We start from the raw sequence: 22,584 nt of genomic DNA on the forward strand, positions 1-22,584 counted from the left end.
CATGTAACGTTTTTTGGTGCGTTGTGTCCGCCATTTCCGACCGCACATGCGCGGCCGGAACTCTGCCCCCTCCTCCCCGCAGCTCAGAATGGGGCAGCGGATGCGTTGAAAAACTGCATCCGCTGCCCCCGTTGTGCGGCGCTTGCACAGTATGCGTCGGTACGTCACAACGTCGCATTGCAATGTGCGTCGTACGACGCTAATGTGAAAGTAGCCTAAGAGGTGTAGGTCTCATAATGAACCAGGCATGTGTGATAAGTGGCATGCATCTCACTTCAGTCATAGACTGGAGTAAAATCTGTGGTGCAGGGAACACTGCCGCTGGAGCAATGCGAATATGGCATAAGAACACTATAAATTGGAACATTGTGCAATTTTTCAAAGCTTTTATGCCAGAATTCTGATGTAAAAGCTTTGATGAATGTCTGCTATTAACAGCTCCAGATTTGTGCCAAAATTTTCACCAGTTTATGACGTTTTGCTTAATAGATGTGCCTAAAAGTTGTTGCCCTTGTCCTCCTGGTAAATTAAACACCATATCTTCATAATGCGGTGAGAGTGGCATAGAAAACAAAATATTTTCCCTTAAAATGAGCTAAATGTAAATATATCTGAACCAATGACTAACGTATTGTGATAAATTTTATGTAACTGTCTTCCCTTACCACAGATGCCTTCCTTATTGATAAAGACTCTGGTTTGATAAAATCAAAAAGACTTCTGCAATCTTTTGAACGATTTAACTTGACAGTCGTAGCAACTGATAAAGGTAGACCTCCATTATGGGGGACCACCATGTTACTAGTGGAAGTGATTGATGTCAATGATAATCGACCTGTGTTCATCCGACCTCCCAATGGAACTATTCTTCACATAAAAGAGGTAACTGACAAGACTATATCTCAATTTTATCATACAAGTCCTGATCCTAACTGGTGGATGAGAATATTGTGATTTCATAGATATAATTGGGATGTGACCTCCAACATCACTGCTGGGACCAAGGCTTATATTTTCTTATGTAACATATCATCTATATATCACCTATATATCAAGTTCTTGCAAAGTAACACTGATCAAGTGGGATGATCGTAATTGAACATTGATAGCTTGATATTTTTGCAGATATAATGTATAGTGATGAGCGAGTATACTCGTTGTTCGGGTTTTCCCGAGCACGCTCGGGTGATCTCCGAGTATTTGTAAGTGCTCGGAGATTTAGTTTTCATCGCCTCAGCTGAATAATTTACGGCTGCTATACAGGCTGAACACATGTGGAAATTCCCTAGCAACCAGGCAACCCCCACATGAACTCAGCCTGGCTAGTAGCTGTAAATCATTCAGCTGCGGCAATGAAAACTAAATCTCTGAACACTAACAAATACTCGGAGTCCACCCGAGAGTGCTCAGAAAAACCAGAGCAACGAGTACACTCGCTCATCACTAATAATGTACTGATTGTTTTAAGAAAACTTGGAAGATATTTTCTTTTCGAGTCCAGATTACTGGAGCTATAAGTGATAATGCATTGCCCTCTACTGGACTAAATACATATACATGTTGTTTTACTAAAAGGAAATTCCTGTGAAGTCTACTGTGTATGAAGTATATGCCACTGATAATGATGAAGGTTTGAATGGGGCAGTGCGCTACAGTCTACTAAGAACTGGAGCTGGAAACAAGGATTGGGAATATTTTAGTATTGATTCAATTAGTGGACTTATCCAAACAGCACAAAGAATGGATCGGGAAAAGCAAGCCATGTATAATGTGAGTAGCTAAAGAAATTGTATAAATATATATAGGAAATATTAAAAAATAAACTGTGTATATATGTGTGTATATCTATTTACAATGCTCATCATAAATGAGTACAACCCCCTTGAAAAATAAAATTTTTAATAAATTTCTCACTGAACACAAAAACAAATCTTCAGTTTTACTCAACTTAGTTAATGCAAAAATCAATACACCCCACATCAAAAACAACTACTGTACATCTAGTATTTTGCATGATCTCTACGATTTTTAGGGTTCGCTCACACTGGCGTATAACATGGCCAAGTGTTACCTGATGTTTTATTGGATAGCACTTGGCAGTGAGGCAGTGCAGATTTGCGGGGTTTTTTCTCATGCCGATTTCGCATGAGAAAACAATCTAAGTCTATGGCTGGCGTCTTTTAAAGACTGGTGATATTTTTAACCTTATGTTCATGTTAAAAAAAATGTTGTATGAAACTCAATTTCGTCAAAATTTTGGAAATTGTTCTTGTATTTTATTAGATTTTGATTAAAATCATACTTTTCAAAAGGGGTGTACTCATTTATGCTGAGCGCTGTAGATCTAACTCTGCTGTACTTGCATCTTACTTGTCCTTGAGGGTAAGAATGTATTTTGCTTACATACGAAAATTCTGCTCAGAGTTTGCTAGTTTCAGTTCTTTTTTTAAGCAAAAAATTGCATAATAGGAAATTAACCTGCAGAATGAGAGCTTCTTTTTTTTAAATTCATATTCACAAATTCACTTATAAACTTGATTTAGTGGGTTGAAAAATAGGAAAAAGATTAAAGTGAAACCGGGATGTGACGACTATATCCGGTGGTTACAGTTACACCTTAGCTTTGTTTCTATAAGAGGCCCAATCGCCATTGTAACCCATAAGGGGACACCATTGTTATAAGTTCTGGAGGCTGAAATGTTACTTTTCTTTTTAATATATTTATTTTATCAATTTTTAGCTCAGCATTTTTAAACCTTTTCAGTTGAGGCTAATCTTTTTTTTCCATTTAAAAACCGCACCGAGGTGATATTTAACATTTTTTGGTAATTTGTGAAAATGTTTACATATCCAGTATTTCGGGAAGTCACACACTTTGGATATGCAAGGTATTTTAGGCATTGTTCTCCATATACTTCTTGCTAGATTTTGATAATAACATACTTATCCCACAGTTGATCAGACTGTGGTCAAAAGAAGTGCGATATAAATGTAAAATCAATACAATTCTTTATTGAAAATATTAAAATACATATATCTGCAAAGACAAACACTAGATAAGGTGCCTCAAACAAGCTACATGAAAATGAAGTCAGCTAGAGCTAGACAAATAATCGGTACACAAGAGATAATTAATACAAATATTGCACATATAGTGGTATAAGAGAAAATGGAAATAAAATTCCTAGCCAAAACGCCCTTAAATACAATTACAATTCAAAGTTACTGTTATATACAATTAGGGCAAAAGGAGTTAGAGGTTGGACCAAAGCATGTTATGAATAGGTGCATATAATTACATGCAATCCTCGCAATGGAAAAAAAATAAGCCTGACACCAATGTGTTGCACACTCCCATGTTGGGAATATGGGCTTCGGTATTATGCTTACTAGATTCTGATAATGGCCGGAAAGCCGTCATTACAAAATGATACAAAAGTGAAAAAAAAACATTCCACTACACAGTGGAAAAAATGGAATAAAAAGCCTTACATTTGAGATTTTTTTTATATAACTGTATGAAAGAATCTTAAAACCGAATCCGTTATCAGATTTCACAATGCAAACTGCATACATTACTATAAAGATCTATTCTACATATTTTCTTTGGAAATTCCAGCCACAATGGCAGACATCCTTATTGACAGCTCCTCAGTGTTCCTCCTCCCTGCAGCTACTGAGATCTTACACTGCTCAGTACAAACTGCAGCTATCAGCCAGTCTGAGAGAGTGGTGGAGACAGAGTAGCTGCTAGTTAGGTCACATTCACATGTTTAGTATTTGGTCAGTATTTTTCATTAGTATTTGTAAGGCCAGGTTCACACTGCGTTAGCAGCAGCCCATTCAGCACATACGCTAACGGGCTGCTGTAACGCAAGTGTCAACGTTTGCATCGTGCTAGCGCAGATAGAGCATCTGCTAGCTCTATCTGCGCTAGCAGTGACGGACCCGGAAACGCTGCAGCCCGCGTCTCAGGGTCCGTCACTCAATGACGGCACATCCCTAGTGCACGCCCATCGTGGGCTTGCTTTCAATGGCAGCGTTAATGGACTACGTTACACCGTGTTATGCCGCGGTGTAACGTAGTCCGTCTAATGGATGCCCATAACGCAATGTGAACCTAGCCTAAGCCAAAACCAGAAGTGGAACAATCAGAGGACACATATAACAGAAACACGTCACCACTTCTGGATTTTTCACTACTCCTGATTTTGGCTTACAAATTCTGAGGAAAAATACAGACCAAATAATGAACGTGTGAACGTGGCCTCAAGTTGGTTGGGTGGAGACATAATACACTTTGACTTAAGGTACCGTCACACTAGACGATATCGCTAGCGATCCGTGACGTTGCAGCGTCCTGGCTAGCGATATCGTCCAGTGTGACACGCAGCAGCGATCAGGCCCCTGCTGTGATGTCGCTGGTTGGAGAAGAAAGTCCAGAACTTTGTTTCGTCGCTGGATCTCCTGCTAACATCGCTGAATCGGCGTGTGTGACGCCGATTCAGCGATGTCTTCGCTGGTGACCAGGGTAAACATCGGGTTACTAAGCGCAGGGCCGCGCTTAGTAACCCGATGTTTACCCTGGTTACCATCGTTAAAGTAAAAAAAACAACCACTACATACTTACCTACCGCTGTCTGTCCCCGGCGCTCTGCTTCTCTGCACTCCTCCTGTACTGGCTGTAAGCACAGCGGCCGGAAAGCAGAGCGGTGACGTCACCGCTCTGCTTTCCGGCTGACCGGCGCTCACAGCCAGAGCAGAGAAGCAGAGCGCCGGGGACAGACAGCGGTAGGTAAGTATGTAGTGGTTGTTTTTTTTACTTTAACAATGGTAACCAGGGTAAACATCGGGTTACTAAGCGCGGCCCTGCTCTTAGTAACCCGATGTTTACCCTGGTTACCGGCATCGTTGGTCGCTGGAGAGCTGTCTGTGTGACAGCTCTCCAGCGACCAAACAGCGACGCTGCAGCGATCCGGATCGTTGTCGGTATCGCTGCAGCGTCGCTTAGTGTGACGGTACCTTTAGGCTGCAGATGAACGAGCAAACCGCTCAATCGTTGTGTGAAATTATCTTGTGTGCTGCACAGACATTAACTTTCTTGGCAGAGTATCATCCTGTGTAAAAAGGACTTTCGTTGCTGAAAACAATAGCAGCTTTTGTTGCAGTACATTACTCACTAATCATCTTCTTTTTGGTTCTAGGGCCATATTGCGAGATTCCCATGGCCTGCAATAAAACTTAAAGAGGGCATTCCCATCTGAGACATTTACACAATATATGAATATATACCGTATATCTGACAACACTTATTCAGACAATGGGGTTCATTGAGCCAATATTTAGCACTCCAGAGAAAATGGGTATAGTAGTCACACATATGCAAGACTACATTTTCTAATACTTAACAATAATCTTTTTTTTTTTTACCTATTTTATATCCATTGATTCTTGTTTTTTAATTAATAATCGCTTGTTTTTTAGCTCATTATCGTTGCCTGTGATCTTGGGCAGCCAGTGTCTTATGAAACGATGCTACCTCTTCAGGTTGAGCTAGATGATATAGATGACAATGAGCCCATCTTTGTCCGGCCTCCGGTGAGTGAGTTATTTGTTTGGACAGCTGCATGCCATATATAACATAGGGGAATAATAACTGTATTTATCCTTATGATAATTTGGTACAAAAGTGAGGGCACAAAAGTGATTTTACCACATTGGATGAATGTTGGCCAAACCCACTGATTTCATATACACCAGGCAGCCATCAAATGCCCGAGCTGTCCACTGAGTTACTGGCTTTCATCATGCTCAATCCTTTTTCTTACCAGAGCTAAGCCAAAGTGAGAAATTAAAGCATCAGCCTACTCCATTCCCCCCATTCAGAGCATGCACTGCTCTTTTTTCAGTGAAAATTTAGTATTTCATAACTGCAATGCAAAAGTGAATAACTTTCCATGCAATATAAGTTGGCCAAAGTGCTTTTAAATAGCAATTCCATTTAAACTAAACTATTCACAAGATTATTGCCTATAATTTATACAGTGATCTTCGTAGCTACAATCACAGCCGTTTCTAATGCACTCAACATGCAATGATATTTTCTGGTCTGTTGTAACTTGACGACACAATCAACAAACAATACAACAGACAATGCCAATCTGTGGCACATGTGATTGCCTGTGACTGCCTGATAGAACGTAAGCACTAAGGTGTCGTTTAGTACATCTGAATCTGGGCTGCGGGTAGCTCCTTGAGATGGGTGGGTCTGGCTACCCATATAACCCACCTGTGGGTATGGTTACAGCCTACATAATGGAGGTGGTTTGGCACATAATCTGTGTCTGGGGAGGGAAATGCCCTCCTGTGTGTGTGGCTCCAGAGCAAGCCTGCATGCTGGACATTGACCAGCTTGTGTTCCCACAGGCCTGAGGGAGCAGAACCCAACTAAGGACATGTTTGTGTTGTTCTGCTGGCTCTAAAGGCTGTTTACCTTCTGTTGCTTCTTGTGGGTTTATGGAGCAAAAAAACCCACAAGGACTTTGTTTTAAGAAATGCACCTCCTGTCTTCCTCCTGCCATACCTGAGTGAGTACAGTCCCTACAATATATATATATATATATATATACAGTACAGAGCAAAAGTTTGGACACACCTTCTCATTTAAAGATTTTTCTGTATTTTCATAACGATGAAAATTGTACATTCACACTGAAGGCATCAAAGCTATGAATTAACACATGTGGAACTATATACTTAATAAAAAACAACTGAAATTATGTCTTATATTCTTGGTTCTTCAAAGTAGCCACCTTTTGCTTTGATGACTGCTTTGCACACTCTTGGCATTCTCTTGATGAGCTTCAAGAGGTAGTCACCGGGAATGGTCTTCCAACAATCTTGAAGGAGTTCCCAAAGATGCTTAACACTTGTTGGCCCTTTTGCCTTCACTCTGCGGCTCACCCCAAACCATCTCCTTCTTGGTCAAATAGCCCTTACACAGCCTGGAGGTGTGTTTGGGGTCATTGTCCTGTTGAATAATGGTCCAGCTAAACGCAAACCGGATGGAATAGCGTGCCGCTGCAAGATGCTGTAGTAGCCATACTGGTTCAGTATGCGTTCAATTTGGAATAAATCCCCAACAGTGTCATAAGCAAAGCACCCCCACACCGTCACACCTCCTCCTCCATGCTTCACGGTGGGAACCAGGCATGTAGAGTCCATCCATTCACCTTTTCTGAGTCGCACAAGGACACGGTGGTTGGAACCAATGATCTCAAATTTGGACTCATCAGACCAAAGCACAGATTTCCACTGGTCTAATGTCCATTCCTTGTGTTCTTTAGCCCAAACAAGTCTCTTCTGCTTGTTGCAGTGGTTTCCTAGCAGCTATTTTACCATGAAGGCCTGCTGCACAAAGTCTCCTCTTAATAGTTGTTGTAGAGATGTGTCTGCTGCTAGAATTCTGTTTGGCATTGACCTGGTCTCTAATCTGAGCTGCTGTTACCCTGCAATTTCTGAGGCTGTTGACTCGGATAAACTTATCCTCAGAAGTAAAGGTGACTCTTGGTCTTCCTTTCCTGGGGCGGTCCTCATGTGAGCCTGTTTATTTGTAGCGCTTGATGGCTTTTGCCACTGCACTTGGAGACACTTTCAAAGCTTTCCCAATTTTTCGGACTGACTGACCTTTATTTCTTAAAGTAATGATGGCCACTCGTTTTTCTTTACTTAGCTGTTTTTTTCTTGCCATAATACAAATTCTAACAGTCTATTCAGTAGGACTATCAGCTGCGTGTCCACCAGACTTCTGCACAACACAACTGATGGTCCCAACCCCATTTATAAGGCAAGAAATCCCACTTATTAAATCTGACAGGGCACACCTGTGAAGTGAAAACCATTCCCGGTGACTACCTCTTGAAGCTCATCAAGAGAATGCCAAGAATGTGCAAAGCAGTCATCAAAGCAAAGGGTGGCTACTTTGAAGAACCTAGAATATAAGACATAATTTCAGTTGTTTCACACTTTTTTGTTAAGTATATAATTCCACATGTGTTAATTCATAGTTTTGATGAATTCAGTGTGAATGTACAATGTTCATAGTCATGAAAATGTAGAAAAATCTTTAAATGAGGTGTGTCCAAACTTTTGGTCTGTAATATATATATATATATATATATATATATATATATATTACAGACCAAAAGTTTGGACACTGGTCTAATGTCCATTCATTGTGTTCTTTAGCCCAAACAAGTCTCTTCTGCTTGTTGCCTGTCCTTAGCAGTGGTTTCCTAGCAGCTATTTTACCATGAAGGCCTGCTGCACAAAGTCTCCTCTTAACAGTTGTTGTAGAGATGTGTCTACTGCTAGAACTCTGTGTGGCATTGACCTGGTCTCTAATCTGAGCTGCTGTTATCCTGCGAAAGCAGAGTTGGGGAACATTGCCTGGGCAGAAGGAATCAACTGTTTTTCCAGGATAGCCTTGCATGTGACTTGATTCATGCGTCCTTCGCAAAGATTAACCTGCACAAATTCAGCCTTGCTGATAAACACCTGGTCTTCTAATGGTTAGACGGAGACCTGGAGAGGCATACAAGCCACAGTGTCTTGCACCCACTGTGAAATTTGGTGGAGGATCGGTGATGTGAAGGACGTATGAATCAAGCCACATACAAGGTTATCCTAGAAAAACAGTTGATTCCTTCTGCTCAGGCAATGTTCCCCAACTCTGAGGACTGGTTTTTCCAGCAGGACAATGCGCCATGCTACACAGCTAGGTCAATCAAGGTGTGGATGAAGGACCACCACATCAAATCCTTGTCATGGCCTGCCCAATCTCCAGACCTGAACCCCATTGAAAACCCCTGGAATGTAATCAACAGCAAGATGGATAGTCACAAGCCATCAAACAAAGAAAAAATGTGAAAATATTTGTACCAGGAGTGGCATAAAGTCACCCAAAAGCAGTGTGAAAGACTGGTGGAAAGCATGCCAAGACGCATGAAAGCTGTAAATAAAAATCATGGTAATTCCACAAAATATTGATTTCTGAACTCTTCCTGAGTTAAAACATTAGTATTGTTGTTTCTTAATGATTATGAACTTGTTTTCTTTGCATTATTTGAGGTCTGCAAGCAATGCATTTTTTTGTTATTTTGATTTCTCATTTTCAGAAAATAAATACAAAATTTATGGCGTGGAACTTCGGAGACATGTTGTTGTCAGTAGTTTATAGAATAAAAGAACAATTTACATTTTACTCAAAAATATACAGTACCTATAAAGAGAAAAATAAGACATACTTAAAATTTTGCAGTGGTCTCTTAATTTTAACTAGAGCTGTACATGACAATGTTATCAATTCACAAAGGTCATTCTGGAGTAAAAGAAGGGACCACTATATATTATGTGTGTTCTTTGTTTTTAATGTTGGTTAATGTTGGTTCTTCTTTTACAGAGAGGTGCTTTGCAGTATCAAATTCTCTCAGTCCGTGAACACTCCAAACCTGGAACATTGGTGGGAAATGTCACTGGTGCTGTGGATGCAGATGCGGGATCAAACGCTATAGTGTATTACTTCATTGCAGGTAATATGCAAAATATGAAGTATAAATAACTTTTATCATTTTTGTAATGGAAACATTCCGAGACTGGTACTTCTTTGGGAACATAAGTCCTATTTACATGTGTAATTGCTGCCCTCTTGACCCATCTGAATGCTATTTAAATAGACTGAAAAACCTTAAAGGGTTATTCTCACATTGTCTCTTGAGCAGCCCAGAGCTGTGCAATCTCTCCTTATGTCCTATTTGCTTGGGGGGCGATTGCATCTCCTTGGATTTGTGCAGGATGCTCTTCCTTGTTACATGTGGTGATGTCACCGCCAGCTCCTTATTTCCTTCTATGGCCATTACCATTCAGAACATATGCAGAGCTGCTTGCTGAGCCATTCAAAGCTCTTAGAGGAAATCTCTGTATTCTGTACTCTTTGAATGGCTCAACCAGCAGCTTTGTAGTGAGCTCTGAATGATGTAATTGTGAGCTTGGCCTGTGATTCTCGGCTAGTTTACTGTAACTGTAGATGTGCACAAGGAGAGAAAGAGATAAGAGCATGTGGAGACATGGGGGTCAGTGGGTGCTCTCGTCCGCTGGCCCATCTGCCTTTACAAAGACTGCATGGACCAGGGCTCATACCACTGAATGTCCGCAGAATATAAGTCAGACAAGACAGAGTGAGGGTAAAAGTGTGGCAATTTATTGAACCACCAACACACAATAGCATATAGAACAGTTCCAGCAAATACCCAAGAAAGTGCAAATTACAGAGTCTCCCCCTTCCACTGACTCGTTAACAACAATCTTAGGAAGCTAACCGAGAGCATTAAGGTATGTGGCCAGGTGACCTGATTGTCCCTACCTGGATTATTTAAGATGTCTCTGGGATTCCAATGATGGTCAATGAAGCAGTCCTGTGTCCCGCCAGCTGGATCCGTAGTACCCTAAGCTGAGATACTGGAGAGTCACACAGACCAGAAGAAAAAAGCCTCTCCATATAGTTCTCAACTGGCCTTCAACCAGCATCCAAAGGCCAGAGAGATGTGAATGAGGCCAACCTGAATTGTTCAATTATGTAAGCTATTTGCATAATTTTTCATCCTCTATTTGGGAATGCCAAGGAACTTGCTGGCATAAACAATGTTAGTAATCAACATATCAGCACACATCATTCTTCAGTGGCCATGCCTTACTGTTTTGTAAAGAGTAAATATTCATACTACAAGAAGAGTCAATACTAAAGACAACAGTTTTTGATTCTGGGCCTACTCAATTTACGTCTGGCATAATTAAGAAGAAATGCTGTGTCATCACAGAGCGCACTATGAACTCCATGCAGAACAAGTAATCCGTAAACAGGTTCTGACTTTAGTCAGTGGGGATGGAGCAGGGCATTCCAGTGTGCTAGATTACATTAGAGTAAAGTAAAGTGATTGCACATGCTCCATAGAAAAGCTATGTTAGGCTACTGTACATTCACACGATATATATATATATATAACTTCTCAGACCAGTCATGTCTGCAAATTTCAGTTGTAGCTGGGTTTATGAGCAGCTTGACATCTTGGGTGAGTGTAGGCGTTCTCCACCATTAAAACTGATGTTATTTGAACTGTTTTCAGTTTTGTTTGAATGTTAACATTGTGGAGTGAACATCTTATTTTTCATTTCTAGCTGGCAATGAGGAAAGCAATTTCCAGCTAACTCCAGAAGGAAAGCTCACTGTTCAGAAGAACTTGGATCGAGAGCAGAACCCTTATTATACTCTGATAGTTAAAGCATCAAGCAACAGGAATTGGTCAGCCCGTAAAGCAATGAGGGCTGCAAAAATTCAAAGCTTTGATCCCAGCACAGACTCCACATTGCAAGAAGTGAGAATATTCCTTGAAGACATTAATGACCAGCCTCCAAAATTTACAAAATCTGAGTATACTACAGGTATAACTGAAGAATGAAAATAAGTTTTACACTGGGAAGTATTTGAAAGTTGCCATACACACTTATATGCATGCAATATGTTTGGGGTGTACTAACTCTCCCCAGATGCTGAGACAAAAGGATTAGGCATGTTGAATTAAATATGTGCACATAGGCGTTACACCATCAGCGATCTCCGACTTAGTCCAATCACCCTATAGAGAACACAAGCATGTGTAAGGGCACCTTCAGGTTACAGCTAGATGGCGTGGCAGTGGTGCAACTACTTACACCAATACCACCCAATTATAAAATAGTGTGGCAATTGGCTACTGTGATATACAGAGTTTTGGCCACACTTGGGCAACTACACCTTCTAGCTCTACACTCCGTGTCCTAAATGTGTCAATTAATTACAACTAATTAGGTGTGCGATTTATTGTATGCCAAGCGTTTAAAGCTTTTTATTCTGCAGGGCCATAAATACATAGCACTACAGTAATGTTCCGCAATTTCAGTCTTCAAGCCACCAACATATCATTTTTCCAGGCTTTCCTTAATATTGGCCAAGTGATAATTCCATCACATCTTACTACATCATTACTAAACCATTTGCACATATTTTTTAGGACTGTAAAATATGTTTAATTCTTGTAATTTGTCATCTTTTATTTCAGGTGTTGCGACTGATGCTAAAGTGGGTTCAGACCTTATAAAAGTTGTGGCCCTTGATGCAGATGTGGGAAACAACAGTTTAGTTTTCTATACCATTCTCGGAATCCAGTACATCAAGCACAATTCAAATAATTCTGAGGCAGTGAAAAATATTTTTGTGATAGGTAACAATATTTTATTATTTACCCACTTTAACATTGTTAAGCATAGACTATGAATATGAACGACTGAAAATAGACATGAAGCATTCATGCACAGTTCCAACATACATACCGAAAGTTCTTAGAGGAACAAAGTGGATCAACGACAATGTATCCTATCAGCAGCTGGAGAGATTAGTTAGCTAATGGTCCTTGACATGATTTTCATTATAGAAATAACCTGGAACTGGGTCTTGCTGTGGCTCGTTACTTGCACCGCATGTACAACATTGTACATTAAAACTCATTTTATTGCCAAAGAAGCCAAAATTTGAGCTTTTTTAACTCTGTTTCTTGCACTCATTTTGAGACTTTACATTGCTAAAGTAAATTAATGCCTCTTGGTACAGGTTATTATAAAGAAACAAACTGTCTGAACTCACCAGTCCTGGTTCTACCAGAGATCGTCTGCTGCGGCACTCAGTGTCTGGCATTGGCTGTGGTGCTGACGCTCAGCAGCTCTGAAGGGGCCATTTTGTGAACACGTGCAGAGCCACCGACCTCACGGATTGACTGCTGCTCTGTCGATGTGATGTCGGTGCAGCAGCCAATGTCAAACACCGGTAGAATCGGTAGAACTTGCCGGAGGAACCGGGAAAAGTGAGTATAGCATGGTTTGTTTCTTTATAATAAACTGCAGCTGTGGGCATCCATTTTCTGAAAGGAAACAACCCCTTTAAATAAAAGAGACCTATGGTCATCAACTTCAACCAAGGTATTGGAAAGAGCATGGATGAAGGGAAGGAGCATGTGTGAACCTTAAAACTTTGTTTTCCCCTATTGATATAGAGAATAGATGAAATACAAGTGTAATAAACCAATTTGCCCTAAAAAAGAAACATTTCCTTCCTGATCTCAAGTGGCAGTCAGACTTAATCAACATTCAAAGCAAGAACTCTCTGCATTTCCATAAATGATAACGTTAATTTTGTCTAGTAAATTTGTACAATCAGAAAAACATCGGACCATTGACCTGTATTATACAATTGCTCATCTCTGAATTTTGTGCATATGTAGATAAATAAGAAAACAGTTTACAAAGGGTTGACATTCACTTTTAGCAACCTTTTCTGTAATGCCAGTTTTTATGCTGTATATCAATTCATTAAAAATATGATTTGTGTCTTCCTAGGAAATGTTGATGGTATTATTCGGACCTTTGACTTATTTACTGCCTACAGTCCTGGCTATTTTGTGGTGGACATCATGGCTTCTGATCTGGCTGGACACAATGACACGGCTGTTGTTGGTATTTATATTTTACGAGATGACCAACGCTTAAAGATCGTAATTAATGAGATTCCAGATCGTGTTCGTGAGTTTGAGGAGGAATTTATACGTCTACTGTCCAACATAACAGGAGCCATTGTCAATACAGATGATGTGCAGGTAATAATTATAATGCCATTGTCAGGCCTCTGGAGAGGAGTGTAAATCCATTACATCCGTTAGATCTTTCACTAATAGATTTGCCTTAAGACCAAACTGACATCAGAGACAGCGTTCAACTTTAAAGGGGGTATGGAGTTCAAGGAAAATCCCAAAGTTTTATTTCCAAAATAGTTTCTAATAGTAACTGCAGAGAGCTTCTAAAACTATTTCCAAATCATGATACAATACTTGAACAGAAGAATGATCTTAAAGGGGTTGTCTGGTTCAAATCGATAAGTCTGCAGTCACTCTGTATGACTGCTGACTTATGAATCCCCCCAGATTCACCAGTTTCTGAACCTAAGGCTAAGAGGAGACTTAATAGCTGTCTACAAATATCTGAAGGGATGTCTGTTGTGAATTCTGCTTTTGGGCTCCCTCCGGTGGTTGTAGGTGGTAATGCAGTTGTCTCTGGGCTGCAGTCCTGGACAAGTGTATCTGCTGATTGCAATTCTGACTGGGGTATTTAGGTTTGCAGGACTCATTAGTCCTTGCCAGTTGTCAATGTTTCTTGGGAAGTGTTGGATCTCTGTCTGGCTTCTCCTGCTTAGCTGCCAATTCAGCAAAGATAAGTGTCTGTTTCTTTTTCTATGGCACACAAGCTGTGTGCTTGTTTTTTGATTGTATTCCTGCTCTGAGTTTAGTAGTCTCTGGAGTTGCAGATATACGTTCCACGTCTTTAGTTAGATGGAGGAATTTTTTGTATAATCTGCTGTGGATATTTTTGGAAGGGTTTTAATACTGACCGCACAGAACTCTGTCCTATCCTTTCCTATTTTAGCTAGAGTGGCCTCTTGTGCTAAATCCTGTTTTCTGACTGTGTGTGTCTTTCCTCTCCTACTCACAGCCAATATTTGTGGGGGGCTGCCTATCCTTTGGGGTTCTGCTCTGAGGCAAGGTAGTATTCCTATTTCCATCTTTAGGGGTATTTAGTCCTCCGGCTGTGACGAGGTGTCTAGGGCTTGTTAGGTACACCCCACGGCTACTTCTAGTTGCGGTGTTAAGATCAGGATTTGCGGTCAGTATAGTTACCACCTACTCCACTGAAAGTTTTCATGCTGCTCCAAGGTCACCGGATCATAACAGATATCACATTGTAAAGAGATCATTCTTATTCTCATTTTCACATGAAAGCATGAGAAGCAATGGAATGAAACTGAATGGGAGAGTACAGCACCATGGATTCAATGGTGCTATATAAATAAATAATAATAATAATTATTATACAGATTCGATATTAGAAAAAAACTTTGACAATGAGGGTGATCAATGAGTGGAACCGGCTGGAAGATCCCTTCCAACTCTAACATTATATGATTCTATAAGTCTATGAAGTGGTAATGGCGGTGATGCACTATACATACTCCCGGGCAGAGCCTGTCTAGTGGGCGCGGCCTCGCTCCATACACTTGTATTCAGCTAGGCTGCACCCACTAGATGGCTCCGCCCACTGGACTGCCGCTTCACTAGACAGGGAGCAGTCAACTTCATACAAGTGTTTGGAACAAGGCTTCGTCAATTAGAAGGATTCTGCCCGGAAGCATTTATAACGCATACATCACTACTGTTGAATCCTCATAGAGCACAGTGCATGTGCTGAGGGGGATTAAGAAGTCTGCAGTCATACAGAGTGACTGCAGACTTATCACTTTATTCAACCTCTAAGTTTAGCTGACACTTATAAATAAAACAGATTGCCACATAGGACTGAATTCAGCAAAAGTTGTAGAATCAGAGGGAGAAAGTGAGAAGTTATACCTCTTTAAATTCTTCCATGATACATTTTGCTGTTGAAAGTTCCTAAACAGGTATAAATGTTTCAGAGAATATTGAAAGTGGATAGCGTGAATAAAAAGATACTTACCATATGTATATGTTCTCTGATTGGCTTGTGGCCCCTTCATGTCATAGTGAATAAGGGAGATTGTAGGAGGGATTTGAAGAAGGCCCGTGTAACAACAGATGCCTCTCCTTCATTGGCTCAGGCGTCACATCACTTTCTTTATAGCCACTTTCCCCACTGCTGCGGTCAAATAGTCCCTTACCACATACAGTCCGTAATTTACGGCCGTAATACGCTGAAAAGTCCCCAAAATAGTGGTCCGTATCTTCTCCGTAGGCAGGGTGTGTCAGCGTATTTTGCGCATGGCATCCTCCGTATGTAATCCGTATGGCATCCGTACTGCGAGATTTTCTCGCAGGCTTGCAAAACCGACATACGGATATACAAGGGATCCATGTGCTCAAAAAATAAAAACATATGTTCTGTCTATATATATATTGTCACTAGCAGAGGGCGCCTCACCGCGAATGAAGGTAACTACAGGTCATTGACCTAGTTTCCATTCATTCGCTGGGATTTTACAGTCAGGAGCATAGCTGCATTATAGCAGAGCTCCTGGCTGTAAAAATATGTAACCCAGATGGATTTACATCGTGGGACGTCACAGATCCTCGGAAGGTATGGATATTGTTGGTTTATTATTTTTCTTTGTCACAGAGCGAGGGTTTTCAGGTGGATTACCAGAATAATAAAATATTCAAACAACCTTTGTTTTTATTTCATTAAAAGACTTTTTAATAATGTGTTTGTGTTTTTTTTAACCATTTCAGACAATTGGATTAATAATGGATAGGTGTCATAATTGACGCCTCTCCATTATTAATCTGGCTTAATGTCACCTTACAATAGCAAAGTGACATTAACCCTTCATTACCCCATATCCCACCGCTACACGGGAATGGGAAGAGGGTGGCCAAGTGCCAGAATAGGCGCATCTTCCAGATGTGCCTTTTCTGGGGTGGCTGGGGGCAGATGTTTTTAGCCGGGGGGGGGGGCAATAACCGTGGACCCTCTCTAGGCTATTAATATCTGCTCTCAGTCACTGGCTTTACTACTCTGGCGGAGAATATTGCGCGGGAGCCCACGCCAATTTTTTCCGCCATTTAACCCTTTAATTTAATAGCTAGAACACACAAATTTTGCACATACACACTACTAACATTAGTATTGTGGAATATGCAAAAAAAAATGGGAATATGACATGGTTTACTGTATGTAAACCATGTCACATATCATGTCAGGTTTTGGAAGGAGATAGCAAAAGCCGGCAATTGAATTATCGGCTTTTAAGCTATCTAGCGCTGTATGAAATATTAATATATATACATATATGTGTCTCACTGACATATATATATATATACTGTGACAAAACACTCAGGGATCGCCTTTGCTGGGGTCAAAGGACACGTGGTTTGTGCATTGAATCTGAGGCGTACAGCAGGTTTCTGAGCAGGCTGACCTCAGGTCAGATTTATTAACGTGAAAGCAACACAAAAAACAAAACATAAAAATAAATCCTAGCCTGTCCGGCACTAACTAAACAAAATACGTTGCTATCTCAACAACTGGGGGGGCTTCTACCACCCAGCTAACATCACACAATTCTTGAGCAGAGCTCTTCACTCACGTTTGTCCCACACAGGCAGGCAATCTGTGTGCCCCAGGCAGACACTGGAAACACCCAGATGGTCATCTTTTATTCCTGCAATCATTAACCCATTAGCACCCTGAAGATACTGAGTGGCCTAATTCACATAGGACAAACACCTGGGCGAGATATACCTGCCTCCATCTACCACACCAGCATGAGTCTTACAATACCTATTCTATGTGTCCACATTTATTCTACATATTCTATTATAGCTGTCAGTGTGATTTTACTGTACACCGCGCTGAATTGCCGGCTTTTCTCTATAACACCCCTGCGTATTTCTCACAAGTCACACTGCTGGTCCGTGTGTAATCCGTATTTTTCTGGCTTCCATAGACTTTCATTGGTAATTTTTTTTGTGCAATACGGTGACAAACGCAGCATGCTACGATTTTCTATGGCCGTAGAAAGCTGTATAATACGGATCAGTAAAATACGACAGATAGGAGCTGGGGCATAGAGAATAATTGGGCCGTGTGTAATGCGTGTTTTACGGATGTATTTTATGCGCTCATTAGTGTTGAGCATTCCGATACCGCAAGTATCGGGTATCGGCCGATATTTGCGGTATCGGAATTCCGATACCGAGATCCGATATTTTTGTGATATCGGGTATCGGTATCGAATCAATAGGGATGTGGAAAATAAAGAATTAAAATAAAAAATATTGATATGCTCACCTCTCCGGCGGCCCCTGGACTTCACGCTGCTATCCGGGAGGCTTCTTTGTTTAAAAAGCGCGCCTTTCGGACCGGTGAATGACGTCCCGGCTTCTGATTGGTCGCGTGCCGCCCATGTGACCGGCACGCGACCAATCAGAGGCCGCGACGTCATTCGCAGGTCCTCAATTCCTAGAATTAGCAGTTTTGTGAATGAGAATGACGTCGCGGCTTCTGATTGGCCGCGTGCCGCCCATGTGACCGGCACGCGGCCAATCAGAAGCCGGGACGTCATTCTCATTCACAAAACTGCTAATTCTAGGAATTGAGGACCTGCGAATGACGTCGCGGCCTCTGATTGGTCGCGTGCCGGTCACATGGGCGGCACGCGACCAATCAGAACCCGGGACGTCATTCCCAGGTCCTAAAGGCGCGCATTTTAAACAAAGAAGCCTCCCGGTTAGCAGCGTGAAGTCCAGGGGCCGCCGGAGAGGTGAGCATATCAATATTTTTTATTTTAATTCTTTATTTTACACATCCCTATGGATCCCAGGGCCTGAAGGAGAGTTTCCTCTCCTTCAGACCCTGGGAACCATGAGAATACCTTCCGATACTTGATGTCCCATTGACTTGTATTGGTATCGGATATCGGTATCGGCGATACCCGATATTTTTCGGGTATCGGCCGATACTATCCGATACCGATACTTTCAAGTATCGGACGGTATCGCTCAACACTAGCGCTCATACGTCCGTAAAACTCGCTAGTGTGACGTCGGCCTAAGACTGATGTGCCCTCATTTCACTTCCAAACAACACTCCTGTGTCTAAGGTTTTATTCAGACATCCAGTTTTCTCATGTATGAGGAAAATGGACTGATTATTTTGATCAGAATTTGATCCAAGTGCCGGACGTTTTCCTCGAACGTGAAGAAAAAAAAAATTCTCCACCTTTCTTATGTCTCTTATGTGACAGTCTGTGAAAATCGGACTGCACTCAGATTTTTTTCACAAACGATTAGACTCACATTGCCAATTTTGATCTGACACTCGGAATAAAATTGAACATATCTCCTCAATTTAATGCAGACTACTCATACTCCGTCTGCAAAAAATCACGGACATGTGAATGACTCCATAGACTATCACAGGCATAAATATTATCCATAAAAATAAAATTATACCGTTTTCACACATCCATGTTACACAGTCCGATCACGCACTTGTCCACGGGTCTCCTGACCCAATGTGTACACATTACAGGTTTTTTTCTATCACTTGTAAATTGACATGCAGTGTAGATTTTAAAATCTGCAATGTCAGTTGTGTTCAGAAATTTTTTTATCCATTAAAAAATGCATGTACACAAAGTTACAGTGTGGGATGCAGGTGTTTGGAATGTGACAAATATTTTGCACATTTATACAAGAAGAAAATTTGGAACAAGCATCCCTTGTTTGCTGATCATTGACTCCACCCTAAAAACTGTTTTCACCAGGCCAGGGGTCTAAGGGGTAACATTTCTCCTTGTGGAGAGTGACATACCATCTCTGGCTTGTCAAGGTAAGGAGGCTTATTCGCCATGCAATGCTCCTCTGGGAAATATAATATGCAAATTGCCTCTTCAGAGAAAAAGAGGACTTAAACTCTATAGCACCACCTGTTGGAAGTCATATTGTATGACTCGTTAAAGGGTTGATTGTGACTTGTAGGATCGCTACTTCCAACAGGTGGCGCTATAGAGTTTAAGTCCTCTATTTCTCTGAAGAGGCAATTTGCATATTATATTTCCCAGAGGAGCATTGCATGGCGAATAAGTTTCCTTACCTTGACAATCCAGAGATGGTATGTCACTCTCCATAAGGAGAAACCTTATCCCTTAGACCCCAGTCCAGAGCTTCTCACCTATCCAGATCAGTTCTCATGCGTCGCACTGACGAGGGCCAACAGCCCGAAACACCGTGTCTGCGAATAGAGATACTAATTTGGCTTTTATCCTAAGTCATATTGTACGACTCGTTAAAGGGTTGATTGTGACTTGTAGCATCGCTACTTCCAACAGGTGGTGCTATAGAGTTTAAGTCCTCTTTTTCTCAGAAGAGGCAATTTGCATATTCACCAGGCCAGGCAGTTATCCAGGCCTGTGTTTTTACAGTTTAACTAAATGGAGTCGTCTAGTGTTGATACTGGTGCTGATACTAACAGTCCTTCTAAAGGTACCGTCAAACTGAACGATTTCGCTAGCGATCCGTGACGTTGCAGCATCCTGGCTAGCGATATCGTTCAGTTTGACAGGCAGCAGCGATCTGGATCCTGCTGTGCCATCGTTGGTCGGAGCAGAAAGTCCAGCACTTTATTTCGTCGCTGGACCCCCTGCAGACATCGCTGAATCGGCGTGTGTGACGCCGATTCAGCGATGTCTTCACTGGTAACCAGGGTAAACATCGGGTTACTAAGCGCAGGGCTGCGCTTAGTAACCCAATGTTTACCCTGGTTACCAGCGTAAACGTAAAAAAAAACAAACACTACATACTTACCTTCCGCTGTCTGTCCTCCGGCGCTGTTCTTCTCTGCACTGTGAGCGCCGGCCAGCCGGAAAGCAGAGCACAGCGGTGACGTCACCACTGTGCTTTCCGGCTGGCGCTCAGTCAGTGCAGAGAAGCACAGCGCCGGGGGACAGACACGGAAGGTAAGTATGTAGTGTTTTTTTTTTTTTTTTACGTTTACGCTGGTAACCAGGGTAAACATCGGGTTACTAAGCACGGCCCTACGCTTAGTAACCCGATGTTTACCCTGGTTACCCAGGGACCGGTATCGTTGGTCGCTGGAGAGCTGTCTGTGTGACAGCTCTCCAGCGACCACACAGCGATGCTGCAGTGATCGGGATCGTTGTCTAGATCGCTGCAGCGTCGCTTAATGTGATGGTACCTTTAGGGCCAATCTTATGCTTTGTTGTTTTTATCAGATACGTTCTGCATTTAGCATTGGTACAGCTGCAGGAGAAGGGAGAATGGCAAAATACAACTTCAAGGTAGGGCTTAGGATTTTGCAGTTCTTTGTTAAATATATAGCTGCTGCATCTGACCACATTCTTTTTTGGGGGGTTGAAAAAACTGACATTGTCATCCATACATTATCCTTACATTACGGCGGTATATAACACTCCAAAAAAGCTTCCCAAAATTTTTTGGATTTAATTTATTTTCCATAGAGTACTACATTCTTTGTGTTGCATTTCAGTGGTACATAACACTCCAAAAAAGCGTTAAAATTTTTTTCGAGATTTAATTTGTCATCCATAGAGGATTATGTTCTTTGTGTTACATGTCGGTGATATATAACACTCTCATTTTGGTGGTATGTAACATTCAAAAAAAGCATTCAATTTTTTTCCGGATTCAATTTGTCCTTCAAATAGTATTATGTGATTTGTTTCACATTTCGATGGTATGTAACACTCCAAAAAAGCATTCAAAAAATGTTCTGGATTGAATTTGCTATCCATAGAGTGTTACATGCTTTGTGTTACATTTCGGTGGTTGCAAGCATTTTAGTGCTCGCTCATCCCTTATTACTACAGAAAGTGACACTAATAACAAAGAATACCCAAATTTGCAAAAAGTGTACGTAACTCTAGAACTTTCGATTGATACACTCATGAATGGAAAAAGAGTTTAAGTACCATGTAAAATGTAAACATTAATCTTTATTACATAATATTTAAAACAGAAATTAATCATAATAAAATATACAGGTGCCAAAATAGAAGCTGCGTCACGCCTCCTGAGGAAGTGACCTTCACGAAACACGTGTTGGGGTGGCGGGAGCATCGGCATCATACCTTGTCCTCCTATGTAAGTCCTACAACTACATCTGTACTGTATCTTATATGCACGCTGTGTAGCAGCACTTTATATTTGAAAGCACCTTATTTGTATACTAATTCAATGGACATTCAATTGGATTTCATTCAGGGCACAAGATGTTACACGGTCTCCCTAGACTGTCATATGGTATTGCAGCCTCTGTTTTGGCACTTGTTTTTATTACTTGTATTTTATTATGATTCAATTCGGTTTTTAAAATTATATAATAAAGATTAATGTTAACATTTTACATGAAAGATATATATCTTGGTACCGTGTTAGCCAGTAGATAGAAAAAAATTTCTAACATTTTACATGGTACTTAAACTCTTTTTCCATAAAGTGACACTATTCAGGTTTGGAAAATGAGGCTCTGTCATTAATGCACAATGTGGCTTGGTCCTTAAAGGTTTAAATCCAAAAGAGAAAACAATAAAAAGACTTTGCTTCCAAAGCGAAGGGTAACAGCTATGAACAGATTTATGTAATGAGTGGTAGTCAGTCCTAGATTGAGTCCAATACCTACCTACCATAGTGGTTGCTAAGGTTTTCTGTTGGTTTGAACATTTCTCTTTTATTGCTCCCATATTGTTCGCACTTATGTAGTTTCATATATTTCCAGCTTCCATAACTTTAAATTGGAATATTTAAATAAAAATGAGTACATATCCATATAACTGGTTAGGAAATAATTTGCTTAATAAAATCTTCTCTTTCATGAATTTTAAAAACATTGTCTATAGCCACCAGTTTGTCTTTTATTTTCTGTACTGTGACACAAAAA

General features: G+C 41.0%; 1 protein-coding gene across 1 annotated transcript in view; it reads left to right on the forward strand.

The window, feature by feature from the left end:
- Nucleotides 1-22,584, forward strand: part of CDH23 (cadherin related 23) — a 1,839,731-nt gene that overhangs the window by 1,778,253 nt on the left and 38,894 nt on the right. The window contains exons 53-59 of the mRNA XM_069753216.1: nt 671-882; nt 1,576-1,770; nt 5,485-5,598; nt 9,461-9,590; nt 11,233-11,496; nt 12,153-12,314; nt 13,483-13,739. Of these exons, the coding sequence (XP_069609317.1) occupies nt 671-882; nt 1,576-1,770; nt 5,485-5,598; nt 9,461-9,590; nt 11,233-11,496; nt 12,153-12,314; nt 13,483-13,739 (1,334 nt within the window). The remainder of the gene's footprint in view (nt 1-670; nt 883-1,575; nt 1,771-5,484; nt 5,599-9,460; nt 9,591-11,232; nt 11,497-12,152; nt 12,315-13,482; nt 13,740-22,584) is intronic.

This window comes from Ranitomeya imitator, chromosome 2 (assembly GCF_032444005.1).
Source record: "Ranitomeya imitator isolate aRanImi1 chromosome 2, aRanImi1.pri, whole genome shotgun sequence".
Lineage (NCBI taxonomy): Eukaryota > Metazoa > Chordata > Amphibia > Anura > Dendrobatidae > Ranitomeya > Ranitomeya imitator.